Here is a 27,274-nt window from a genome sequence, read left to right on the forward strand (position 1 = left end):
ATCCAGACCAAAGGCGGCCGGCAGCCTTCTCATTCTAGGTAAAGATAAAGGTTCCCCCGCACATGCATGCTAGTTGTTTCCGACTCTAGGGGCCGGTGCTCATCTCCATTTCAAAGCCGAAGAGCCAGTGCTTGTCCGAGGACGACTCCGTGGTCATGTGGCCGGCATGACTAGACGCCAAAGACGCACGGAACGCTGTTACCTTTCCACCGTAGTGGTCCCTATTTTCCTACTTGCATTTTTACGTGCTTTCGAACTGCTAGGTTGGCAGAAGCTGGGACAAGTAACAGGCGCTCACTCTGTTACGTGGCACTCGGGATTCGACCCGCCAAACTGCAGATCTTCTGATCAAGAAGCTCAGCGTCCTAACCCACTGAGCCATCGTGTCTCATTCTAGCAAAACTAAAAACACACACACTCTCTCTCTCTCTCTCTCTCTCTCTCTCTCTCTCTCTCTCTCTCTCTCTCTCTCTCTCTCTCTCTCTCTCTCTCTCTCTCTCTCTCTCTCTCTCTCTCTCTCTCTCTCTCTCTCTCTCTCTCTCTCTCTCTCTCTCTCTCTCTCTCTCTCTCTCTCTCTCTCTCTCTCTCTCTCTCTCTCTCTCTCTCTCTCTCTCTCTCCTCCCTCCCTCTCTCTCTCTCTCACACACACACACACACACACACACACACACACTCTCTCTCTCTCTCTTCGGCCTCTCTTCTACAGAGGGAACGGAGCCCTCCGACCCCGCCCCACCCTCCGCTTCCACCGCATTGGTCCGCGGGCGAAAGAGCCAAGGCCCGGCCGCGCCTCCGCCTCCGGAGTTGGGCTGGAAATCAGCGGCCGAGCCGAGGCTTCTTGGCTTTGGCGCCCCGCGATTGCCAGCATGGTGAGTTCCGAGGATCGCTGGCGGGGCTGCGAGGGTGGGAGTTACAACTCATCCCCGGGCCGCTTACAGGAACTGGCGTTGAGCTGAACTGGGGCTGCGGGGGAGAAGAGGGGAGGGGGAGAGAATTTGGGGCTGGGCGCGGGGGGGGGGGGCAGAGAGAGAGAGGATGTTGGCAGCTGTCGATTAATTCTTAATCCGAGCCCAAAGGGAAAGGGGTTGAGATCCCGTTTGCCCTGCTTGCTGTCTTCGCCTGTTATCTGTCTGTCTGGCCTCTGCCTCGATCTCTCTCTCTCTCTCTCTCTCTCTCGACGCATAGGTTTCATGAGGTCTCTTGGAAGAGCGGCGCATCTCCAACTACGACCTTACTCCGGGGTAAGGCAGGGAAGGGAGGGAAGGAGGGCGTGCTAGGAAGTGTGGCTGCGTCCTATCAAATCGCAGCCGCCCTTTAGTCTACAGCCAAGGAGATTTAATTTGGCAGGCAGGTTTGTTTTCGTTTTCTGTTTGTTTTTGTAAAATTGTTGATTTTTTTTCCATGCAGTTCAATAGTACCTTATTCAACAAGGTGTTGTCTGAGTTTTATCATTCGCTAATGGGAAACATAGGTCAGGTACTTATTATCACCTATGGTGGACGTGTGTTGTTGAAGCAAAGAGGCACTGGACAAAAATACATACTTGGCTAGAAAAGATGTTGGGAAAACATGTGGATTTTAAACCCTAACTTTTTTTTTATTAGGTAGAAGATTGATAAACAAAGCATATATTTGATTTTACATGTGATAACAGCAGCAAGAATTATATTTGCACAATATTGGAAAAATGAAGAAATACCATGAGAGGAAGAAATAATTTAAAAAAAAATACTAGAATGTGCGGAAATGGACAGACTTACTATGAAGTTGAAAGAAAAAGAAGAAACAAAATACTATCAGACTTGGGACTTATTTTATCAATGGCTGGAGGAAAGAATAAAAGATTAGGAATTAAAATTGTATTAGGCAGGTCTAGATTATTATTATTATTATTATTATTATTATTATTATTATTATTATTATTATTATTAATAATAATACAAAGCTTCTAGGAAGAACCAGCTGTTTTCTAGGATGTGGGAGGCGGAGATATGTTCAGACATAAAAGAGTTTAAGGTAGATGGGGAACATTAACGATGCTCCCTCTGAAGGCAGAAAGGAATTGCTATAATACCTTGGGTAAATTTCCAGTTGCTTTCTCCTGGATGCAAGAGCAGATGTTCTGGGCCTCTCTGTCGCTTTTCTCCCAGGTCTGGGACCTAGAAAACTCTACCCAGTCTTGAACTGATCTCCTCCCTGCTTAACTATTTTCTGCAGCTTGCTGTAATTGGTTGTGTGTGTTCTTTGAAACATCTGGGCAATATTTAGTGGCATGTGTTGTAATCAAAGGCACATATTGTGAGATGTTTCAGACTTTTTTTTTTAATGAAATCTTAAACCAGGGAAATGCAGCTGGATTGAATTGGTGGGGAAAACAAGGTTATGGCTATTAGCAGGGGGCATAAAGCAAGTTTTGTGACGAACTTTTGAATCTGCAAACAAAAGTAAAATACTTCTCACTTTGGATCCCACATAAATCAAATGCTGTTAACTACATTTCTGGGATCGGGGATGGGCAACCTGGTGACAAGGATATAGGTTTGTCAAGGGGATAGTGGGCTAGGCAAGTAATGGCAAAGCAAATCATAGCAGCCAGAAAACCCTTCATGTCCAGAAAAAAAATGGAATTTCCATCATTGTTAGTGTTGTATAGAGAATTGTGGGACAGCCTTGGATGGAATAACAAGAGTCGGAACTAGGGCTTGTGGAAATCTGATCACAGCAGTTGGCTTAGCAACCCAGAATGGGAGCTTTACCCATTGAGGGTGCATGGCTTCTGTTCCTAGTCCAGGTTTATATGCAGTCTTGGTGGTACCTTCCAGGTATCTTGGACCAAGGGTCCTCCGCCTATGAGCTGCAGCCCACTTTGCAACCAGGTCACAGAAACTGCCGGCGAGCGTGCACGCACATCCTCACTTGCACGAGCAGTGGGCAAGCACGTGCACACACCCTCCATTTGCGTGAGCGGCAGGCGCACATCATGTCACTCACGCAAATGGAGCTCCACAGGTGGGTGTTTGCCAGCCGCTTGTGCGGAACCATCCCCTTCCCCCACCCCTGCCGGTCCTCAGAGTTGGAAACAGCAGCCAGCACAGCCAGTGCCATTTGGTCCTTGGTGCACACCGAGTAAAAGACTTGCTGGCCCTACAACTACCTAGGATGGTTACCTTGAATGAACTTGGAACCCTCCCTTTAAAATCAATTCTTTGTATTGTATAGAACAGGAGTAGGCAACCTTGGCTCTTTTATGACTCGTGGACTTCAACTCCCAGAATTCCTGTGGCTGGCTCAGGAATTCTGGGAGTTGAAGTCCACGAGTCATAAAAGAGCCAAGGTTGCCTACCCCCTGGTATAGATAGATTATTCATGTTAAAAAAAACACAGTTTTTTTCATTCCTAATTTATCCATCCTGATCATGAGCCGTGGTAGCGCAGTGGTTAGAATGCAGTACTGCGGGCTACTTCTGACTGCCAGCTGCCAGCAGTTCGATTCTCACCCACTCAAGGTTGGCCCTGCCTTCCATCTTTCCAAGTCAGTAAAATGAGGACCCAGGTTGCTGGGGTAACAATATGCTGACTGTGTAAACCGCTCAGGGAGGTCTGTAAAGCACTGTGAAGTGGTATATAAATCTAAGTCAGGGGTCTTCAAACTTGGCCCTTTTATGACTTGTGGACGTCAACTCCCAGAATTCCTCAGCCGGGCAGTTGAAGTCCTCAAGTCATAAAAGGGCCAGGTTTGAAGACCCTTGATCTAAGTGCTATTGCTAAGTGCTATCATGGACCAGCCTCCAAGCCTTGAAAAACAGTGAAGCAATTTCACTCCTCCACTTAACTCGTTCTCCTAATAGGGAAGCTTACTAGAAAGATTAAAATGTAGTCCTTGACTTACAGCCACAATTGGGGCAGAATTTCCATTGCAAAGCAAGGCAGTTGTTAAGTGAGCCTCATCTTATTTTATGATCTTTTTGCCACAACTGTAAAGTGAATCATGCTAGGCATGGTAGTTGTGAAGAGAATCCCATCCAATTTTACTATTTTTATTATTATTATTATTATTATTATTATTATTATTATTATTATTATTATTATTATTATTATTATTATTATTATTATTATTATTATTATTATTATTGCTGTTAAGTGAATCACTGCATCCATTATGGCAGAGGTCTTCAAACTTGGCAACTTTAAGACTTGTGGACTTCAACTCCCAGAATTGGGAGTTGAAGTCTGGCTGAGGAATTCTGGAAGTTGAAGTCCACAAGTCTTAAAAGTTGCCAAGTTTGAAGACCCCTGCATTAAGTGAATCCAACTTCCCCCACTGACTTTGCTTGTTAGAAGCCAGCTAGGAAGGTCACAGATGCTGATCACAAGGCTCCCTAGATGAGTAACCATCATACATACAAGCCACTTGTCTAGTGCCCAAATTTTGATCACATGACAGTGGGGGGGGGGTTGTTCTGCGATGGTCATAACTAGTTGTAGATCTTTTTTTTTCAGTGCCGTAACTTCAGATGGTCGCTAAATGGTTGCTAAGTTGAAGACTACCTGTATTAAATTGCTTTAAAACAAATAAACTAATGTAATCAAACCTAACTGAAGAAAAAAATGCAGCATTTAATACGTGCAAAGATGACAAGGTTCAGATCTGGTTATGTGAAATCTAGAATGCCCTGACTTCAATCTTATGCTGAGCACAATTTAGTCTGAAATCCATTTTTATAATATTAAGTCTCCGGGAGGGGGGGGCTGTTGTTTTTTTTCATTGCCTTGCTTTTAGTTATCCAGTAATGGGCAAGATCACAAGCGGACATAAACCTTGTCTGTCTCATTTTTCTAAAAGCCTTATCAGTGTGTCGCTAAGATACCAGCAACGTGTTTATCAGGTGATCTCAGTAAAAGGGCAGCTGCTGGAGGTTTATTGTGCTGTGCAATGTTTACTTGGTATGGTTTCAGTTTGCTGAAGTGCTTGCATGTGGCATCCGTAACAATGATGAAGAGTGAGGTTTTAGGAGAAACATGCGAGGAATTCTTTTGAGGAACTCCCAGGATATTTTTGTAGGACACTTATCAATCAATAAAAGTTTCCACAGGGGCCTTCTTCGAGAATTGTGAATGTAGCTTCTTCACTAGAATTATGCATTGCTCTAAATCAGGAGTCTGCCACCTTGACAACTTTTAAGGCTTGTGGACTTCAGCTCCCAGAATTCCTCAGCCAGCTAGTTGGCTGAGGAATTCTGGGAGCTGAAGTCCATAAGCCTTAAAAGTTGTCAAGGTTGCAGACCCCTGCTCTAAATAAAGCAGTCTACGGATGTTTCAAATGCTTATTGTTGTCTTTGAAACCATATTTATGTTGTTATATTAAATATATTAAATATAACATAACATTATATAATGGATATGATATACAGGTAGTCCTCAACTTACGACCACAACTGAGCTCAAAATTTATGTTGCTAATTGAGAAATTTCTTAAATGAGTTTTGCCACATTTGTTAAGCGAATCATTGCCGTTGTTAACATGGTGGTTAAGCGAATCTGGCTTTTCCATTAACTTTGCTTGTCAGAAGGTGGCAAAAGGTGATCCCATGACCCCCAGGACACAGCAACTGTCATAAATATGAAGCAGTTGTCAAGCATCTGAATGTAAATGGCATGCTGCAATGGCCAAGTCTCAAAAAGAGTCTTAATTTCCCAGTGCCATGGTAGCTTCGAATGGTCACTAAATGAAGTGTTGTTAAGTCGAGGACTGCCTGTAATATAATATAATATCGTATACACATACACAATTATTTTGATAGGTGGGTTATGGTAGAATGAATCCAGCTACAAAGACTAAGATGGGAATAAATCTTTTCAGCTGGAGTTTCTCAGCTCTGGAATCCTCCAACACAAAATTTTGAGTTGGATCCAGACCAAATTATTCTCCCTTTGATCTCTTTTTCTTTGCTTTGCCTTGGCATTCATCAAAAACTGTTGCACAATTGTCCTTCAAACTGACAGTATGGAAAACAGTAAGAAACTGCTGGCATGCTGCTATTTGTCACCCTGTATTCCTCCCAGTATCTATAGAAGTTTAAAGGACAGTGATTAATGATGCAACAGCCTTTAACCATTAACTAGGAAAGAAGATTTGGTTTCTCCCTTTTATACAAACGTGGGTGTCTTCTAGTTAACCATTTCTCTGGGAGGAGCACTCTGCTTTTAATAAAAGTTTTATTTTTAACATCCAAGTCCACTGCAGCCAACTTCCAAACTGTGTAAATTATCAGGGTAAATTATCACAGCTATTAATCATGGGTTTCTGAGTTAGAATTTAGCATGCCCATAAAGTGGGTAGAATTGAGCAATGAAAAATAGCTAGTCAATTTTTTCTGCTGCGTGGCAGCTTTAAACATTCTACAGCAGGGGTCCCCAAGCCCCGGTCCGTGGACTAGTACCGGGCCACAACATGCCAGCAACTGGTCTGCACAAACATGCGCAAGATGCAGGCAGCACACAAAACCACGCCCCCTCCGGTCCATGGAAAAATCTCTCCCCATGGAACCGGTCCCTGGTGCCCAAAAGGTTGGGGACCTCTGTTCTACAAGTAATCCTTGACTTGCGACCATTTGTTGAGCACCCATTCAAAGTTACAACAGCACTGGGGAAAAAATGACTCTTAACAAGTGCTTGCACTTATGGCTGTTGGAGCATCCTCACAGTCAAGTGAACAAAATCTTGGTGGTTGACAGCCAGCATGTATCTACACGGTTGTAGTGTCCTGGGGTCATGTGATCACAACTTGGGACTCACTTAACTGCAGCAAAAAGGTAGTAAAATTGAAGGTGATTCTCTTAACCACCACGCTTAGCAGCCAAAATTCTGGTTCTAATTGTGGTGGCAAGTCGCCAGGCCACCTGTATTGAGTGACATATTTGCCATCAAATTAATGGCAGTGTTTATGTCATTAAGAGTCCCCCAACAATGTGGTCTGGCACATAATAACTGATTCCAATATAAGGACCATACATTATGGGATGGTTTTAGTATTGACATAAACCTAGGATATATTGTCCCCCCCCCCAAATAGAATGTGCTTCATTTTCTGCTTATAATAAATGTTACAGATAATAACGCAAATGGACAGCTAAGCAAAAGGGGACATGCATTCCACCTAAATAGGAATTCAGCAGTTTGGGTCATGTCAGCAAAGGAGCACACCACTTTTAATTTGCTGAACTTTCCCACAACCTGCATTTACCTTGAACAAGAGTTGGATGCAGCAAAATCGGGCCAGAGTGTCTTGTTGCATGATAGCATGTGCAACATGCATGTGTTCAGCACTGGTACAGCCAGTGCAGGGTAGCTTTTCCCAACTTGTGCCTTCTCTATGTGTTGGACTACACCTCCCATCATCTTCCCAAGCCAGTCGTGGAATGTTGGAGTGCTGTAAGCTTGGGAGTGCTCTACATTTCTCTTAAGTAGCTGTTCACGGGATTGACTCCTTAAGAATTTTGAAAAATCGTCTAGATCTGATGCTCTTAAGATTCATCCGAAAATAGCTTCTTCGCAGACGTGTTGTTCCATGCTCAGAGAAAGTTTATCCAGATGCTTTCTCCATTTTCTCCTAGGCAGGAAAAGCCCACCGTCTGAGTGGCGAAGAGAGAGAACAGCTCCTGCCCAATCTCAGAGCAGTAGGATGGAATGAGGTGGAAGGCAGAGACGCTATCTACAAGGAGTTCCATTTTAAGGACTTTAATCGGGTACAAAAGCACTTCTATTTTATTTCAAGAAAGGCTTATGCTTAAGTTGGGAACAATATCCAAACGTGCAGCTCTACACTGATTAACAGCAGGCTCAGCCAAAATGCAAATCCCAGGACGCAACAAGCTGCAAAGATACTCAGTTCCTAACCCTGCAGTGTAGCAACTGTTGACATGTGTAAGTGGGCCCGTAAGTGGGTTAAATACTTGCTAGTGCGTCTCTTTATGTGGTCCCAAAGGTGCTTTTTTCAAAAGGCAACTGGAGTTTCTTGGGGGTTTTTTTTGTTGTTTGAAAAGGTTTCGCTTCTCAACCAAGAAACTTCTTCAGAACATCTTTTGGGACAGCCATGACCTGGATGATTGAGTATCTCCATAGACATTCTTTATGTGGGACACACCAAGATTGCTTCGCTTTTCCTGCGGTGGAGGAAAAGGAGCGTAGCTCTTGCCTGCTGATGCTACAATAGCTTTGTCGAGACAGGAGCTGTAAAGAGTGGTCCTGAAATTCAGCTGCCTTTGCTGTCTTGAACGTTCCTTGGATTCAAATGCCAGTAGCCTCAGGTCCCCCCAAAATTATTTTCCCACTCCATCCCAAAAGGGTGGAGAGGATACCAATGATTAGAATCGAGAAAGATGCATGGATTTTTCCTTTTTTTCTGCCATGCTGGTCAGGGAAAAGCCAACTCAAAACATCTGCTTGTGTCCGGCAATCCTATCGCTTATTTGTTTGCATGCCTTAGAGCAGTGATGGTGAACCCTTTTAGAGACCGAGTGCCAAAACTACAACCCAAAACCCACTTATTTATCGCTGGGTGTCAGGTGGGCATGGCCTACTGGGTGGGTGTGGCTGTGGTGCTCATGGAAGATTGGGTGGGTGTGGCCAAGGTGGGTGTGGTCACCTCAATGTCGCTCGTGGGGAGGGACACCTGTGGGGGGCAGCTGGTTGAAGAGGGGACAGTTGCCACCTGTGAGGCATGGCGTGGGTGCCCACAGGGAGGGCTCTGAGTGCCGCCTCTGGCACCCGTGCCATAGGTTCGCCACCACTGCCTTAGAGAGTTTCTGCTGCTGGATGTAATAACTGCATAGCATGAATTTTCCTTTGGAGAGGAGGAGAAAAGGACTGAACTCCTCCTCCATTCCAGCTCCAATCCTAAGAATCATCACTCTTGCCAACAGATTCTACTTACATTTAAGCCAGAATCAGGCAGATCCCCACAAAACTGCACATTAAAAACAAAACATTTCAATCTAGCACAACAAACCTTTCTCATTCATTAAAAAGAACTTGACCACTAATTTGTACATTTCTGGCTTACACTACAAATTTTATTTGTATCATATCTTTTTTTTTAATAAGTAACTCAAGGCAATGAAGATATTTAATACTGCTTCCCCCTCCTATTTTTCCCACAACAAACCTGAGAGGTAGGTTGGGCTGAATGAGAATGACTGGCCCAAAGTCACCCAACTGGCTTTGATGCCTAAGGCGGGACACGAACTCAGAGATTCCTGGTTTCTAGCCTGGTACCTTAAGCACTAGATCAGGGGTCTTTAAATTTGGCCCTTTTATGACTTGTGGACTTCAACTCCCAGAATTCCTCAGCCAGGCACCAAGTTTGAAGACTCCTGCACTAGATGAAACTAAAACCATTCCATTAATTTAAGAATTAGCAACCTTTTGAAAGAGTATTAATTTTGCACAATTGACTTCTGGGGAAGCCAGGGTGAAAGGTCACAAATAGCAATCATGCCATCACGGAGCACTGCAACCAGTGGTGGGATTCAGATATGTGAACAACCAGTTCTCTGTGTGGATACCGCTTCCGGAAGTCCATTCTGGGCCTGGGCAACAAAAATTAGCTACCGGTTCTGCCGAAGTGGTGCAAAGTGGCTTTAATCCCAGCACTGACTGCAACCAATCGTAAGTGTAAGCATCCAGATCACAATCGTATGAACCAAGAGTATGCTGGGATCACCAGAACCCAAGGATCGCTCATAATCACCATTCATTCAGTGCTGCTAGAACTTCAAACTTGCTGAATAAGTGATCTAAAGATGGGGACTACCTGTATCAATTCCTGCATTAGTAGGTCTGCAGATATTATTGAACTACAACTTCCAGCCACCCACATCAATGGCTAAGTTGAGTCTGTCTCATTCTGCATTCTGCAAACAGGAGAAACTAAATTCTGTCCTTGGAGAGTGCACTGAGGTATACTGATAGATCCTTAATTGTGTGATTTGTGTTTCTTTCAGTGGTTGCAATACTAACAACTACCTTATCTGTCTTATTAGTGGAGTCTGTGTGGAGTTTCCCTTCTGTCCTTGTCTTTTTCTAAAACCCTCTTTCATCTTTTGAACAGGCCTTTGGATTTATGACCAGAATAGCTCTACAAGCAGAAAAACTGGATCATCATCCCGAATGGTTTAATGTTTACAACAAAGTAAGAGATAAGTTCTTGTTCAAACCCTTTTTTTTAACCTGAGTCATTCCTGCAGTTTTCTTGGTAATGTTGTTTGGAAGTTTTCCATTGCCTTATTCCTAGGTCTGAAAGGGAGTGAGTGACTCAAAGTCACTCACCTGCTTCTGGTCTTCCCAACTTCTAGTCTTGATCTTTTATCACACCCGCAAACTGGTTCTCTGTTCAAGTTATTTTAACTACCATATTTTTCGGACCATAAGACGCACCTGACCATAAGACGCACCCAGTTTTTAGAGGAGGAAAACAAGAAAAAAAATATTCTGAACCAAATAGTACCGGTATACTAGGAAGGAAGGAGGGGAGAGAGAGAGAGAAGGAAGGAAGGAAGGAAGGAAGGAGGGAGGAAGGAAGGGAGAGAGAGAGAGAGAGAGAGAGAGAGAGAGAGAGAGAGAGAGAGAGAGAGAGAGAGAGAGAGAGAGAGAGAGAAAGAAAGAGAGAGAGAAAGAGAGAGAGAGAGAGAGAGAGAGAGAGAAAGGAGAGAGAAGGAAGGAAGAAAGGAAGAAAGAAGGAAGGAAGAAAGAAAGGAGGGAGGATGGAGGGAGCAAGGGAGAGAGAGAGAAAGAAGGAAGGGAGAAGGAAGGAAGGAAGGAAGGAAGGAAGGAAGGAAGGAAGGTACCGCTAGTTTCTTTTCCCTGAATAGGTTTTCTAAGATGCCGAAGCAATTTCAAACAATTAGCAGTATTATCTTGCAAATGGGAAATCACTTCCAATAAACTTCGCAGAGAAACCTGCAGGGACAACTCACGGCTTTGCCTATGAGGTTTAGTTTAGCAAAAACTTTCTTTAGCAGCGAGGTAAAAGAAAGAAAATGTGCGCGTGCAGGGAGGGGGAGGCAGTCAGAAGGCATGGCAGGCACGTCCGTATTTCCTCCCCTGCCGACCAATCACAGGGGCGGGGCGGAGAATTCCACGTCTTCATTCAATCACGTCTCTCCAAAGGAGCTGATGGACTGCGCTGGCTGAACGGGAGACAAGTGTTTTCGCTTACCTTCGGACCATAAGACGCACCTCGTTTTTCCACCCACTTTTGGGAGGGGAAAATTGCGTCTTATGGTCCGAAAAATACGGTACCTAAGTCCATTGTAGCATAAGCCCATTAAATCCATAGTGTTTGCATCTTTCTAGCTGTCCAAACCTGTACCAGATTATATTTCTGCTAATTGGTGGGGGAGGGGGGCTATTTAAGCCTTATCAGAAGTGCTCATTCTGATATGATGATAAATACGATGAAGCAACTACCAGTCTTATAATGCAGCAAGAGGAGGAGAGGGATGTCAGTTATAGATTTGCACTTCGTTGATATGGAAAGAGTTTGTCGTAGTGGCTCAATCTAGCAACTGCAGTGTAACTCTTTTTAAAAAAAAAAACCTTCTACGCCAAAGTGACCTGACTTCCCTAATCCTGGGTGGGACTGAGTGTTTTAAATTTCACTGATAAGCACTGAGGCCAGCAGTGAATGAAGATACCAAAAACATTTTATCATTAATAAATTGATTTTTTTTAGCTCTTTCAAGCACTTTGCAGCTATGCTGCTATGTATTCTCATAACTGCTGTACTAATTAGGCATTTTGTTTCTTTCAGGTTCATATAACCTTAAGCACACACGAGTGTGCTGGCTTATCTGAACGGGACATCAACCTGGCCAGTTTTATAGAGCAAGTAGCAAACACACTAGCCTAAAGTGCTCACCCCATCTTTGTCGGTAAAGGCAGTTTCTGCATCTTAACTTGTCAGAAAGCATCATGACAAATGTAATCTAGCCTCCGTATCCAGTTAATATGGGAGAACCCATCTTTTTGTTGAAGCTTCATACTTGCTTACTGTATGGTCACACATTGCAATAGGCACCAGCGCTGTGAATTCATTTGTTATCCATTATAAATCTGTCTTGTGTCAATATCTGTCTCTAGGGTTGTTTAGTCTGTAACCCTGTTTAGCAGTATTAAATAGGTGCAGGAAAAGTTGCTTGTGGTTGTCAGTTTTAAGAAAGCCTGCTCTTACACAAAGTATTGGAAATTGTTTCCCTGTGCATTTCTCTTCAGCACTGTTTCTTGTATTGCTTGACTTCATGAAAGGGGGGTAGACAGGGAAATGCTGGAATTGGTTAATCTTCTTTTAAACCAAGATAGACCCAACTGTGGATTGGTGATATAGAAACCTATATACTACAGATTGCAAGTCATGGTTGTTTTTCTTCCTTAGGATAGCTTTGCCCATCATGCATTGCAAAACCACACCCAGTTTAGCATAGGCTAGTACAGCAGATGGGGACGCGGTGGCTCAGTGGGTTAGGATGCTGAGCTTGTCGATCGGAAGGTCGGCAGTTTGGCGGGTCGAATCCCGAGTGCCGCGTAACAGAGTGAGCGCCTGTTACTCGTCCCAGCTTCTGCCCACCTAGCAGTTCGAAAGCACGTAAAAATGCAAGTAGAAAAATAGGGACCACTCCGGTGGGAAGGTAACAGCGTTCCGTGCGCCTTTGGCATCTAGTCATGCCGGCACATGACCACAGAGACGTCCTCGGACAAGCGCTGGCTCTTCGGCTTTGAAACGGAGATGAGCACCGGCCCCTAGAGTCGGAAACGACTAGCACACATGTGCGGGGGAACCTTTACCTTACCTTTACCTTAGTACAGCAGAAGATAAGAAATTAAAATCTCTCACACGTTCTGTCAGTGAACATTGTTTAAAGAAAGTTAAGCAGATTTTCATTGGTAAACATATCCGATAGCATGTGACAGGCTCATCCATTGGGCGTGGTGGGCTTGAAAGAATTCAAGATGGCAGCTGTGTCTCTGCCATGCCCCCTTTTTACATTCATCACCCTTGTACAATAATGGATTTCATCATAATTGAAATTACTCCAGAGTTGTAAATGAAGGGAAGTAAAAGTGTCACAATAAAAGAACTTTGATAAGTTCTTTTATTTCCACCTTGATTTTTTTTTAAACTATCTCGGTGCCCCCTAGCTTGCAAGAAATTTCAGACGTGGAGGTCGTAATCATCTTGGTGGTGAATGCAACCTTGACCGATGAGGTTTTGCTTTCCAATAAACTCTTAGATGGGAAGAAGCTACTGTCCCATTGTTTTAAACTTGGAAGTTGAGGAAGAAAATAACATTTATTTTAAACCGGAAAACATGTACAAGATGCATGACAAAGTATACATGGGTTAAGTATTGAAACAAAGCAGGTTTGAACATGTATCAGTATTAAACTGAAATTAAGATCTTACAAAATTTAACATTCTGTTCTAGAACATGAATGAAAACAGTTCGTTAAAATTACTTATGTGCGAGGGATGCAATCGAGTTTTCCTTTCTTAACGTATTTGGAAACATGTATCTGTTCAAACTAGTCAATACACATACATCAGGCAATTAACCATCAAGTTATTTTGTATTCACTCCATTCAAAGCTGCAATAGAAAGATGGCCAGGAAGAGATAAATGATTGATCCAAAGATTCACATAACACAGACCCCGAATTCGTGAAGTCACAAAGGATTGTGCAATAATAACTGAAAGGAATATGAATCTATATCACTAAAAGACTTGATTTTGTTTTTTCCCCCCTCAGGGAACTACTGCTGACAGAAAGTTAAGAGACTGTGACTGATCTAGCAGACTAATCTATATAGAAAGTTTAAGACTGAATGGAACTGTTCTCCATTCACCTCTGTAAAACCAGGCTGGTGAACCTAGTTTTACACCTCAAGCCAGGGGTCTTCAAACTTGGCCCTTTTATAACTTGTGGACTTCAACTCCCAGAATTCCTTAGCCAGACACACTGTCTGAGGAATTCTGGGAGTTGAAGTCCACAAGTCATAAAGGGCCAAGTTTGAAGACCCCTGCCTCAAGCCTTAGAATAAAAAGCTAATGTGCCTGCCATTTGGCCCAGGAATGGCCCACTGGAGGCACAGTTACTTCTGGAAGCATATTAAACAATGGGAAAGAAACAATGTCTCTCATCCATTAGAGGTCAAGCTTCTAGACCACAGGTATCCCTATCACAGTTGCAAAGTGGACCGAGCTGAGACGTCGTGAAACACTGAAGATGAGTATATGATACCTGAGGTTAAGGTTATTTTCAGTATAGTACCATAGAGGAGGTGATCATCTGTTGATCTGATCATCTGCTTGGCTTCTGAGTGGAGATGCTCTCAGCATTTAAGGCAAATCTGCGTGTGCTCTCTTGAGAATGTGTCTGATAAATTAGTGCAACACCTGGAAAGGAGCTCCGGGTCCTACAGATAATTACATTCTGAGTCACTGGTTCTCTTTGAGTCCATAAAGGCGCTTAACAAAATGGCAGAACTAGGAACTGGAACCGTTGCAAGAAGCTGAACTTCTCAAACAGTGATTCTGAAGAAATATGATTTGCTTTCTCCTAATTGTAGTAACACAGAAACTAAGGCAAAAGCCCCTATATATATATGGAAGAACCGTTTTATCCTTAGTACCTTCATGGATCCCCATGGCTCAAATACTTTGGGGGGGGATGTCACAGTTAAAAAAAAAAATTCTAGGGAAAGAGAAACACACCCTGAAAGTACAATCATTTGTACCTTCCTCTGATCATTTCCTCTCATTCAGACCAAATTCCCGCAGGGTGAACTAAACACTCACCCTGACTTTATCCTATCAACTGTGAAGGATGTTTATGTGCAAACTTTTGTCGAATTCACAGCTCAGTGTGAACATCAACCAAGAAAACGGTATCTACTAAAACAATTCAAAAGACCTGAGCATGAACAATGATGGAACAGACTTATATTGCCCTTAAGCCTGCTGTTTCTTGGACGCCTAGAAGCAGCAGTGAGTCATCATAAGAAATACAAATAATTATTAAAGTTAAAAGAGAGAGAGAGAGAGAGAGTATTCCTGAAGTTTCACAGATCTGAACAGCCAATCTAAGCTAGGGGGTTGAACCTGTGTTTAATCTAAGAGGGAATGTTACGTCAACAGGTCAAGCTGCCTTGTGAGCTGTATCTGCAGAAGAAACACTTCCAAGTGATATTACCTTTCCTTTGAATTGTTTAGTGTGTCATCATCCAACAGTTGGGATATATGACTAAAATCAGTTTGGAGAACCATTCATGTGCGTATCAGTCGAAGGAGAATGATCTGTGCTGTAGAGGCTGTCCAAATAACCACCAGCAATTTCTGAAACTAGGTTTCTGTCAGGAATGACTTGCGCCATACCATAGATTGCACTCTATAAATTGAAACAAAACAAAACACAATGATCAGCTAAGATTTATTCCATGCGTTACTTCTGAAATGTGTTACTTGTATTTGCATTAATAATGCCAAAAGTAGCTAACCGTAAAATCCAGTGCTTACGAAATAAGCAATCACAAGCCCATAAGCAAACATAAAAATCAGGAGCAGATTTAAAATGAAAGCCCATTTAAAAATGGGGGATTTTTTTTAAAAAATAGAGCAGATTATCTTAGTTATCAAATGCCTAGGTATAAAAAAGGTTGTGCAGTAAAGGCAGACCACCTACAGAAATTCTAAAGAAAGCTAAAACATAAAAACGGAACGTGACAAGTAAAATCCTTATACACAGAGAGAATCTGAAAAAAGCCCTTTGCTGAATTTCCATCCAGTACACACTAGATGGTACTACACCCAGACAAGACATTTTTGAAAGACCTCCACACTAACTTAAACTAATGCTAGAGAAGGAAGTTACCCAACTAGTTTATTTTCAAATAATTTATTTCTTTAACATAGGGCAGGGGTGTCAAACTCAATTTCATTGAGGGCCGCGTCAGCATAGCGGTTGCCCTCAGGGGGCCGGGTGAGTATGGCCACGGTGGGCGTGGCCTACTGGGTGGGCGTGGGTAGAGTACGTATGGCCTACTGGGTGGGCATGGCCAGCTCTACATTGTTCGCATCAAGGGTGCCTATGGGGGCCTGGGCACGAGTGGGACAGATCTGAGGGTCTCCAGCAGAAGGAGGGTCTCTGGGCCAGGGCCAAGGCAGTGGGGGCCGTTCCCTCACTGTTTCCAGGATGGCTTCGCAGGCCACATGAAACCACTTCGCGGGCCGGATCCGGCCCCCGGGCCTCGTGTTTGACATGTCTGACATAGGGTGTCAAACTGCCGGCCCGTGGGCTGGATGCGTCATGCCGAAACCACATTCACCCCAGCTCCAGCAATGGGGAAAAAGTTGCGATACGTCGCGACACGTCACATGATGTTGGGAGTTTGACACCCTGCTTTAATCAATTCCTAGATTTGTACCTGGAAGGGGAGGGCAGAGCAAGTAACTATGCTAAGCAAAGAAATATTATGCTTCCTAACTAGTCCTGGTCAATAGCCTAGTACTCACTGGACATATTCAACAATAAGCCAAAGTAAATGCAGTGCAATTAATTAGTCAACTAATTAAGGTGGAATTAAGAAATGTATGAATTACAGGTTAACCTGACATCTCTTTGAGTGAATCTAATAGGCTCACCACCCTCAACTAAATAAAAAAAACTTGGCCACTGGCTGAAATATAAGTATTACAGGATATTGGGTGTAAATTTAGCAATGTCCCCAAACTTCTAATTTGAATTATCAGGCTACAGTCCCAACCAGGTTTAAGTCTTATTCTCTGATTTGCTTTCTATCAACTGTGAGCGCCACTGTCTTGTCTCTCTCTATGCTTCCGTAACAGCAATCCTCAAAAAAAAAAATATGCAAAATTTCCTTTACCATGCCAGTCGTCTTTTCGTTTGGATTCTTCATGATCTCAGAGACACACTCTCTGACATCCTTCACCATTTGTTCAGCCACTCCAGGTTCTGTTTGTAGCAGTGTTAAGCAAAAATGAATGCTTGGAAAGAGACGGAGAAAGATAGTGTTAACTTTTCTTCACAATCAAAACCTTTCGTTTCCTGATCATACTCTATTCCAGAACTGGAAAATTCATCAGAAATCATGTCAACTCGGTAGCTACGTTATCACATCCCTATTACAAATAGACTGAAGGTGCTGGTTTCCTATTTTTTCAACATCTGATCACCCACTCAGTTATTGCTTACCATATTTCTTTCCTGTATTATAATAAAGTCGGTACGTTCTGCAGAGAGTAATTTTTTCTGCATTTATTATGCAAATTACCCTGTGTAAATTTTAAATAAAAACATCATTGCCCTATTATATGATTATACTATAATTTCAGCTTTCTGGAAAGCCTGTTTTACTTCATGTAATCTTAATGTCTTAGCCAGGGTTGGGTACAAAGGAAACTTCATAATTCTCCAACAAATTTATAGGCAAAGTGGGAGGAGATACAGTTTCTTGTCAACGATTTCTTAAGGATAAGTGATAAACTAACAGCAGTGTTTGTAAAAAAAAAAAAAAAAGCACAATACCCGAATTCTTTGTATCTTTTGTTGGGTTTTCACTGAATTAGGGGAAGTCGGAGAGAAGCTGCAGACTGCTGGAGAGATGACTGAGCAATTAAACACAAGCCATTCATAAATATCTCTTGGCTATTCTGAACAGGTGTCACAATACGCCATTCACAAGAACTTCTTAATAATAATATTCTCACTTGAAATAATTTCTAAAGCCAATTCCCTTTCAATACCTTTGAAAATGAACTGGCTTTAAAATTAAACTGAAATTACGTCTGCCACCGAGTTCAATATAAAAGTAGTCCTCAACTTATGACAGGTTGCTTAAGACAGAGGTCCCCAAACTGTAGGCTGCGGCCCACTAATGGGCCATGAGGGGTTTGCAACTGGGCCATGAAAACGGCCAACGAGCACGCGCATCCTTCCTTGTGTAGGCAGCGGGCGAGCACTCCATTTGCATGAGCGGCGGGCGCACGTGCACACCGCTTGCGCAAATGGACATGTACCGAGTGCTTGCCGGTCACTCGAGTGAACCATCCCTTCCCACTCGAAGGCAGAAAAGCTGGGGAACTCTAACTTAAGAGAACCTTCAAAGTTCAACAGCCCTACTTTTGCGTTACTTATGAGCCAGATTTAAAGTTCCAATGGCCAGGGCCACAGTCATGTGCCCAAACGTCAGGCACTGGGCAAAATGGCTGCATTTATGGCTCTTTGTAGCATCTCGTGGTCATGTGACTATGATTTGCAACAATTTTGCCGAAAATTGGCACTTCCCAGTTCTCAGAAAAACTGTTGCATAGCAAACAATGAGTGCTCTCAATGACTGCAATGTTCATTTAATAAGCGCAACGTTTACGTAACAACCAGTGCTAAAAAGGTTGTAAAATCAGGTTTACCTACAGCAGGCTCTATTATGGTTGTAACTTGAGGACTACCATTTTTGTTACCAATTTTTGAACTTCTCCAAGCAGGGCTGCAGACATTTCAAACTGGATTTTGGAGGAAACCCTAAAACCTACACTGCTATATTCATCTAACAGCGGCATTAAAGTTTTATATTATTTCATGCCTCTGTGTAAAATGTGTAAAATGACATGATCAGGGGATCAATGACATCCTCCAAGACTAACACAGTCCTATTATCCCCCAAAGTCACCCCTCACTTTTACACCATTTTGTGTCATCAAACACCAAATCTGCACAAAGTCTCATATCCTTCATAATTAAGAAGATGCAGAAATTTCAAATTTAAGGTTCAATATCTCTGCTCCCATTTCCCCAACTATCATATTCTCCAAAACATCTGCCAGTTTTGTAACTATTTGGCAATTTAGCAAATATTCATTACTTATGTATTAGCAATTAAATAAAACGGGGGAAATGATGAAAAAGCCAAGTGGCTTTTCCAGGGCTTTCCTCCAGGGAGATTTGAGTGCAAACTATGGTTTTGTTTTAGGTACGATTGGAGTTCATTTACTCCAATCAAACAGATAAAGAGTTGTTGAAGACAAAATGTGTCCAGGGTTGGCTTGTGTCTTGTTTTGCATGGGGTGGTTGAAAAAATGTCACGTTTTCTTCTTTTTTTGCCAATAACAATAATCATGCTTAAAATAATCTTTTCGCAGATGAAATTACATCATCTTAGAATTGCAAACCTAAAATAATTTGAAAAGTAATCTAATGTATTTTTGATGATGCAAAGAAAGACCTAGGATGTAAAGTATTAACTAACAGATTAGCAATTATTTTGGCTGAACTGAAGTATTGACATATACTTTCAAATAATTGAGAAGAGTACAAAAGCTATTTATGACAGTTATTTCTAATCCAAGTTTCCTAATTTTAAATCTTAAAAATTGGCCAGAACTTGGAATTTTCTTTAAAGAGGGGCAAAGGCTAATTTTTTAAGAGCTGTGAAAAAATGAAATTTCAAAATATAAAGCAAATCTTTTGCCTGAGTGTGGAGAATATATATATATATATATATCCTTTTACCACTTTGTAATTATTACTGCTCCCACAACACAGAAAGTAAGATTGTGATTTTATTCTTTAATCATGAAAGTCGAATTTGACAGAATAACAGAACAGAATAAGAGTTGGAAGGAACCTTGGGGGTCTTCTAGTCCAAATTCCTGCTCAAGCAGGAGACTCTATTATTTCTGACAAAAATGGTTGTCCAATCTCTTCTTAAAAGCCCCCAGTGATGGAGCATCCACAACTTGTGAAGGAAAGCCATTCCACTGGTTTATTGTTCTATCAGGAAATTTCTCCTTAGTTCTAGGTTACTTCTCTCCTTGATCAGTTTCCATCCATTGTTTTTTGTCTTGCCTTGTGATGCTTTGGAAAATAGGCTGACACCTTCTTCTTTGTGGCAGCCCCTCAAATATTGGAATACTGCTATCATGTTGCTCCTAGTCCTTCTTTTCACTAGTGTAAAGGTAAAGGTAAAGGTTCCCCCGCACATGCGTGCTAGTCGTTTCCGACTCTAGGGCCTGGTGCTCATCTCCGTTTCAAAGCCGAAGAGCCAGCGCTTGTCCGAGGACGTCTCCGTGGTCATGTGGCCGGCATGACTAGACGCCAAAGGCGCATGGAACGCTGTTACCTTCCCACTGTAGTGGTCCCTATTTTTCTACTTGCATTTTTACGTGCTTTCGAACTGCTAGGTTGGCAGAAGCTGGGACAAGTAACAGGCGCTCACTGTTATGCGGCACTCAAGATTCGACCCGCCAAACTGCCGACCATCTGATCGACAAGCTCAGCGTCCTAACCCACTGAGCCACCGCGTCCCTATTCACTAGTGTACACATACCCAATTCCTGCAACCGTTCTTCGTATCTTTTAGCCTTCAGGCGCCTAATCATCTTTGTTGCTCTTCTCTACACTATTCCAGAGTCTCAACATCTTTTTTTATATTGTGGTGCCCAAAACTGGATGCAGGATTCCAAGTGTGGTCTTACCAAGGTCTTATAAAGCTGTACTAACACTTCACACAATCTTGATTCTAACCCTCTGTTAATGCAGCCTAGGATTACATTGGCTTTTTTGATGGCTGCAGCACATTGCTAGCTCATATTTAAGAGTTTGTCCACTAGTATTCCAAGATCTCTTTCAGAGTAATTACTAATGAGCCAGGTACCAACTATACTATGGCATTTGGTTTTTCCTGCCTAAATGTAGAACCTTACTTTTTTCATCACTGAATTTCATTTTGTTAGGTAGTGTTAGTTAGTGTTCAAGTTTGTTGAGATCTGGATATTGAGTCTATCTTCTGGGGTGTTGGCTACTCCTGCCACCTTGGTCTTGTCTGCAAATTTGGTGAGTTCCCCTTCTATTCCCTCATTTGAGAGAAAATTTGAGAAATTGTATATTCTAGTGCTAATAAGATAGTATCAATCAACTTAGAGTTAGCAAATTACACACATACGGAGTAAACATGTGGTGTGATCTTTGGATTTGTAGACCTGAAACCATACTTTTTAATAGAATTGGATATATACAGTATATCCATCCTTAATAAGACTAAAACTGCGAATCCTGGGTGTGTGCATGTTAGAAAGAAAAGAATCGAGCACCAGGATAGAAAAAATAAACTCTTTAATATGCAAAACACTTAGCCGGCTGCTTTTGCACCCTGCTCATTGAGCGGGTCACCGGTCTATTGACTTCAAACGGCTGTAGCGTTTCTAAATGTCCCGCATTTCTTCGCGTGATCAGTTGTTGTTGTTTATTCACGGTCACTCCCCTGGTGAGCGTATACACATCAGGGAGCCGATTACTCAACCACAGTTGTTTTGTACCTCCCCCCCCCTTCTTTGGTCGACGCTGAGCCTCTGTCTCAAGACCTAAAGCCAGGCATGTTATGGATTCGTCCTTCCTGGGGATTATTGTTGTGGCTATGCCCTCCAAATCAGGATCTAATACAGGGCATGTCCCAAAGTCTGACACAGGGCACATTGAAGATGTATATATGCATATATGCATATATGTATATGCAGTGCTTTTTTTGTAAAAGAAAAAGGTGCCGGAACTCACACAGGTCATACAACCCGCCTTGCCTACCCTACAAGGTTCCATCCAAAAAAGGTACCGGAGCGTTCTAAAAAAAAAAGCTGTGTGTGTGTGTGTGTGTGTGTGTGTGTGTGTAAAATTTATCGCTGAATTCCAGCTACTGAGATGCAACAAAATATGGACATTTTCTCTTGAACTCCCCCCTGTGGGTTTCCATAGACTTATGACTGGCCACTGGGGGACAAGTGGTCTAAATCTGCCATGAATCTGCTCAATCCAACAGAGAATTTTAGGTGCTTGACCAGTGCTCTGCCTCCCCCACCTGAAAGTGATGGAGAAAAAAAAACAGAAACTCACCTTCGAGGGAACTGTAAAATATTAAGATTCCATCCTCTGGCTATTAACAGGGTTGACAATTGGTAAATGTCAAAGGAATCAGACTTGAAAGCAAAGACAGAAACCTCTGGTTTGCCAATGATAGTGATGTTGTCAATTTTCTGCAACCTTAAAGAGAAACATGTTAAAAAAATGGGTTCCATCTAGTCTATGGTCTTCTAGTTACATTTAATGCTGTCAATTTATGTTGCTCAAAAGCCATTATCAAAAGTTGTAATTTCAGCCGCTGTCCCTTCTTAATCCAGGAATCAGTTTTTCTAAACAGAGAGAATTGCGGGGTTGAGGATAGAGTGGTTGTTTTATTATTATTTTCTTTCTTTACACAATATGTGCCTATACCTGTGTTCTGGTAAGTATCCACAGAACAGAACAAGGAAACTAATACATCATCCAAAGCAACATGAAATATTACTTTATAAAACAACTTGACTTTAAAATGAAGCGTTTTCAACAAAAGAGACCACAATGAATTGCAGTGGCCACATCTGAATGCAGAATGGGATCTCATAATTTCATCTGAGATCAAATTAAGTCTTCTCCAAGTCACAAATTCCCTTCTCTGGGTTTTAAGCAGTTCAGGAGTTTTTTCTTCCTTTTTTTTTGACTTAACTCCAATGGCAAAAGTGCTTCTAAACCGATTTCCATTGTTATCAGGAAAAAAAGGGAATATGTGGATAATTGATCCAGATACGTTAAAACAGCATAGAGGAAAAAAGAAATGGAACTCACGAGTCCGCATCCCATAGCATGTTAATTGTAATTTAAAATGCTCGGAATCCCAAGAAACACAAGAGGTTATGCATTCTTTGTGTAAATCCCGACTTGAAAGTTGTTTACCCAAAAGATACCCAGCACGAACCTTCAGATGTTTCCTGAACTACAAACACCTAACATCCTTCCTTATTGGCTATGCTAACTGGGGCTGCTGCAAATTGGTAATTTTACTTCAGTAGTATCTGGAAGGCCACAAATCTCCATGAAATCTCTAAAAAATACAACCAGACAAAATCTCAATAGATATTTGCACTTTTCTGAAATAATAGTGACATCTAAAGATGAGGGCAATTTTATTTCCAACAGAAGATGAAGCTCTGTAGAAAGTTTTAAGGGATTCATCAAATATTGCTTAAATGTTGACATTTGTAGTGATGCCAATCTAGGGTGATGGCAGTGACCCTCCCCTAAAAATGTTGCCTCTTATCTATTAAGATAAGAGTTATCTGATTACACAACCGAAAGTGAATACCACAATATTAGTCTCACGGTGTGTGTAGTCCTGTCCAAGGTAAGGTAAAGGTAAAGGAGTCCCTGCGGATTTTACTCCCGTAGTCTTTGGCAATAATAGGGGCTGTTGCTCATCTCTATGAGGCCGTTGAGCTAGCGATGTTCAAAGATGTTTCCGCGGGCTTGTGGTGGAAGCGATGTCACGGAACGCTGTTACCTTCCCACCAAAGTGGTAGCTATTTATATACTTGTATTTGCATGATTTCGAATTGCTGGGCTGGAGCGAGAATGGGAACTCACCCCATCTTGTGGCACTTGGATCTCAAACCTGGGCTGTCCACTTTCCAGCCGACAAGCCTGGCATCTTAACTGCTGAGCCACCACACTGCCCAGCCCTGTCCAAATGTACCATACAATCAATCCCCTAGCAGACATCATTGGTTGATATTTGATTAAAAGGAAATTACACTTTTAATTTAAAAGTATTATTTCGCGGAGCATTGTTGAGAGATATTCCAAATCTCATCTTCCTTCTGAGTAAGAAAGATGTCTTGGAAAAAAAAGGAGGAGGAAGGAGGAAGCATGAAAGTCTTCCGAACTGCACATATCTAATTTCTATTATAATTCCATAATTTCATAATAGTAAAGTTGGAAGGGACCTTGGAGGTCATCTAGCCCAACCCCCTGCTCAGGCAGGAAACCCTATACCAGGGGTAGGCAACCTCGGCTCTTTTATGACTCATGGACTTCAACTCCCAGAGTCCATGAGTCATAAAAGAGCCGAGGTTGCCTACCCCTGCCCTATACCATTTCAGACAAATGGCTGTCCAGTCTCTTCTTAAAAACTTCCAGTGTTGGAGCATTCACCGCTTCTGGAGGCAGGTCGCTCCACTGGTTAATTGTTCTAACTGTCAGGAAGTTTCTTCTTAGTTCTAGGTTGCTTCTCTCCTTGATTAGTTTCCATCCGTTGCTTGTCCTGCCTTCGGCCGCTTTGGAGAATAGCTTGACTCCCTCTTCTTTGTGGCAGCCCCTGAGATATTGGAACACTGCTATCATGTGCCCCTTATTATTCCAGTCAATACGGCCTCTTCTCTTTGCTATCCACCAAGAGAGAGGCACGTAAGAGTCATCTTTCTCCTGTGTTCAAAAAAGGGCTGGTTTTTCTGCACTATTTCCTTTGCCCCCGACGCAAAAAAAATCCAGTAGCTTAACGTTACTGTTTGCCTTGCATAATTTCTAGTCATGCACATCATCTTAATATACTTTGTGTGATCCACCACTGTGTAAGAGTGTCATATACGGATGATAGCTAGCTAAGAACCCCGTCCTATTTAATGCTTCCAAAAAGTACAAACTCTACAGCTGCCAAAGAATGCTGAAATGGGCACCCAGGAAGAAAGGAAGTATAAAATATAAGAGAATAAATGGAAATCGGATACATACTCAGATACGATAAACCGTGTAGTTGAGATGATCTTCCGGGTGGCTTCCACATACCCTTGTTCCCCTAAGTACACCATGGTAGCCCAGCAAGCTGCAATAAGGCATCCAGGTCTGGAACCAGCAATAGTGGGCGAGGGGTAAATTCCTCCTTGCCAATCAGGAGCAACGAAGAATTGGTGATGCCGGTATTTCTTATCACTGTACAGTATCACAGAGGAGCCCTTTGGAGCATAGCCATACTGCAAAGAAAGGGACGATATTCAAGTTGCAAGTAATCACCCACAAAAATCAAGGCCAACAGGTTCAAGACCCCTTTTACAGGAATTAGAAGATTTGGTAAGTTTATCATTCTCTACTGATTTACCAAATAATAATAATAATAAACCTTTATTGTCAAAGTACAACATGTGTACATTGAGATTAGCTGAGCCTCCCCCTGTGCTCTCTCCCCCCAACACACAGTGACAACAAACCCTCCATCCCACCACACCATGTGAACCAACTACACCACACACCGGCCTCCCAAGTCAATTCTGCATAAGATTATGTCCCATTTAAAAGCCTAACAGCCCACGGATAAAAGCTCTTTTTCAGCCTGTTGGTACGGCTGGCTATATTCCTGTATCTCCTACCGGATGGTAGGAGAGTAAAGAGATACCGTCCAGGGTGTGAGTCATCCCTGAGAATCTTCCTCACTCTTCCAAGGCAACGAGCCCTGGCGATGTCATCCAGTGGTGTCAGGGAACAGCCCACAATGTCTTGTGCTGTGCTCACTACCCTCTGTAATGCCTTCCTGTCCACGGCTGTCAGACCAGCATACCAAACCACAATACCATACGAGAGGACGCTCTCTATAGTAGACCGGTAAAAGAGGGTCATTAGAGACGTGGTGTTATCACTGTTGGGGAAGCCTTGCCACTGCTTTTTTTTCTATTAAGAGGTATTCAAAATTTTTCCAAATAATTCCCCTTTGGAGGAATAAAGTCATGAAAACAAATGGTACCTTGCTCCAAAGGCAGAGAATCCCAGATGCTCAATAGCAAACAAGTATTGTTCTCATTGATGTACTTTGGTTTAGGGTTCCAGTTTTATACAAACTGCAATGATATATTTATCCTCTATTTTTTTAAAAAAATTGTGCATTTCATTTATTTTATTGTTTAAGCTGCCTGCAGTCACCCAAGTGTTTTTTCTAAAAGGCAGCCAAACTTTCTTTTTTTTTTAAACGTTTCACTTCTCATCCAAGATGCTTCTTCAGTTCTAACTGAAGCTTCTAACTGAAGAAGCTTCTTGAATGAGAAACAAAATATTTTCAAAAGAAAGGAAAAGAAAGTCCAGTTGCCTTTGGAAAATGCACCTTTGGGACAAACAATGGCCTGGATGATTGAGAATCCCCATATATATTCTGCCTAGAGCAGGGGTAGGCAACCTTGGCTCTTTTATGACTCATGGACTTCAACTCCCAGAATTCCTGAGTCAGCTGACTCAGGAATTCTGGGAGTTGAAGTCCATGAGTCATAACAGAGCCGAGGTTGCCTACCCCTGGCCTACAGTCACACAGAAGTGAGATGGGGGCCTATATAAATCAAACGAAGAAATGATTTCTTAAAAATGACACTGCTTTGGAAACAATTTAGAAGAAATATGCCTGGTCCAGCTTAGCGCAGTTTCAAAGCAACACCCATCAGAAGCTCATACAAATCTTCCTTGAAAACACACCTTGTGCGTATCTGCAGAAATGCTCGTGACCCCTTTCACTCGGAAATCAAAATGCTGCTGCAAAGGATAGCCAGCCTTCTCCATGAAGACAATGAGAAAGCCTCCCAGACAGGCATCCACATGGAAGGGAACATCGTATTTCAGTGCAAGCTGCATCAAGACAGGAAAAGAACTTAAGATCATTTTCTTCTTCAATCACAAAAGTGAACTACTAGTAGAGCTTGGAGACTGATAAAACGTATTCCTTACAAATAGTCCTCGGCTTTCGACCACAATTGAGCCCAAAATGTCTGTTGCTAAGCGAGACGATTGTTAAGCGACTTTTGCCCCATTTATTTATTTATTTATTATTTATTATTTGGATTTATATACCGCCCCTCTCCTGAAGGACTCGGGGCGGTGTACAGGGCAATTAAAACACTATATACAACACATAATATACAAAAATTAAAATAAATTAAACCAAGTAGCCCTTGGTTTAAACCATTTAACCCCTTTTCTTGCCACAGCTGTTAAGATAGTAACACGGCCGTTAAGTGAATCTGGCTTCCCCATTGATTTTGCTTGTCAGAAGGTCGCGAAAGATGATCACATCACGCCGGGACACTGCAACCATCACAAACGCATGCCAGTTGCCAAACGTCTGAAATTTTGATCTATTCAATGCCATCACCTTAAATTGTTAATTGCCATGGCTCTGACTTTTGGTAATGCTTAACAGCTCTTCCTGCTGGAAATTACTGAAGTGAAATATTTCTTTGGGTGAATAAAGTCATTTACCAGCAGATCTACATTAACAGACCATTCCTTTAAATTTGAGAAAAAGAAAAAAAAAACACTTTTCTCATACCTACTTTTTTCATGGTTATTTTCAGTGACAAAATCTGGATTATTGCTA

General features: G+C 42.2%; 2 protein-coding genes across 3 annotated transcripts in view; one reads left to right on the forward strand and one right to left on the reverse strand.

The window, feature by feature from the left end:
• The first annotated feature begins 714 nt into the window (after positions 1 to 714).
• On the forward strand, positions 715 to 12,413 carry PCBD1 (pterin-4 alpha-carbinolamine dehydratase 1). 2 transcript variants are annotated; one of them, XM_081330120.1, is made up of 5 exons: positions 715 to 869; positions 6,389 to 6,589; positions 7,614 to 7,745; positions 10,109 to 10,189; positions 11,810 to 12,413. In XM_081330120.1, the coding sequence occupies exons 2-5, from the start codon at positions 6,452 to 6,454 to the stop codon at positions 11,906 to 11,908; spliced, it is 450 nt and encodes a 149-aa protein (XP_081186246.1). In that variant the 5' UTR covers positions 715 to 869; positions 6,389 to 6,451; the 3' UTR covers positions 11,909 to 12,413. The 2 variants fall into 2 exon arrangements, with proteins under 2 accessions (XP_081186246.1, XP_081186247.1); XM_081330121.1 differs by lacking the exon at positions 6,389 to 6,589 and having other exon boundaries at positions 722 to 869.
• A 542-nt stretch (positions 12,414 to 12,955) lies between these two features.
• The window catches only part of SGPL1 (sphingosine-1-phosphate lyase 1), a 68,441-nt gene continuing 54,122 nt past the window's right edge, over positions 12,956 to 27,274 (reverse strand). Inside the window, exons 10-14 of the mRNA XM_081328219.1 lie at positions 26,377 to 26,526; positions 24,658 to 24,896; positions 21,952 to 22,098; positions 16,937 to 17,057; positions 12,956 to 15,441 (exon numbers count right to left, since the gene is read on the reverse strand). Of these exons, the coding sequence (XP_081184345.1) occupies positions 15,304 to 15,441; positions 16,937 to 17,057; positions 21,952 to 22,098; positions 24,658 to 24,896; positions 26,377 to 26,526 (795 nt within the window). The 3' untranslated portion in view covers positions 12,956 to 15,303. The remainder of the gene's footprint in view (positions 15,442 to 16,936; positions 17,058 to 21,951; positions 22,099 to 24,657; positions 24,897 to 26,376; positions 26,527 to 27,274) is intronic.

This window comes from Vipera berus (assembly GCF_964194415.1).
Source record: "Vipera berus genome assembly, chromosome: 5".
Taxonomy (NCBI): domain Eukaryota; kingdom Metazoa; phylum Chordata; class Lepidosauria; order Squamata; family Viperidae; genus Vipera; species Vipera berus.

Coding starts and splice junctions, on each gene's coding strand:
- PCBD1 (XM_081330120.1), top strand. CDS start 6,452: ATGCCAGCAACTGGTCTGCACAAACATGCGCAAGATGCAGGCAGCACA. Junction 7,746..10,108: donor ATTTTAAGGACTTTAATCGG/GTACAAAAGCAC, acceptor TCTTTTGAACAG/GCCTTTGGATTTATGACCAG. Junction 10,190..11,809: donor GGTTTAATGTTTACAACAAA/GTAAGAGATAAG, acceptor TGTTTCTTTCAG/GTTCATATAACCTTAAGCAC.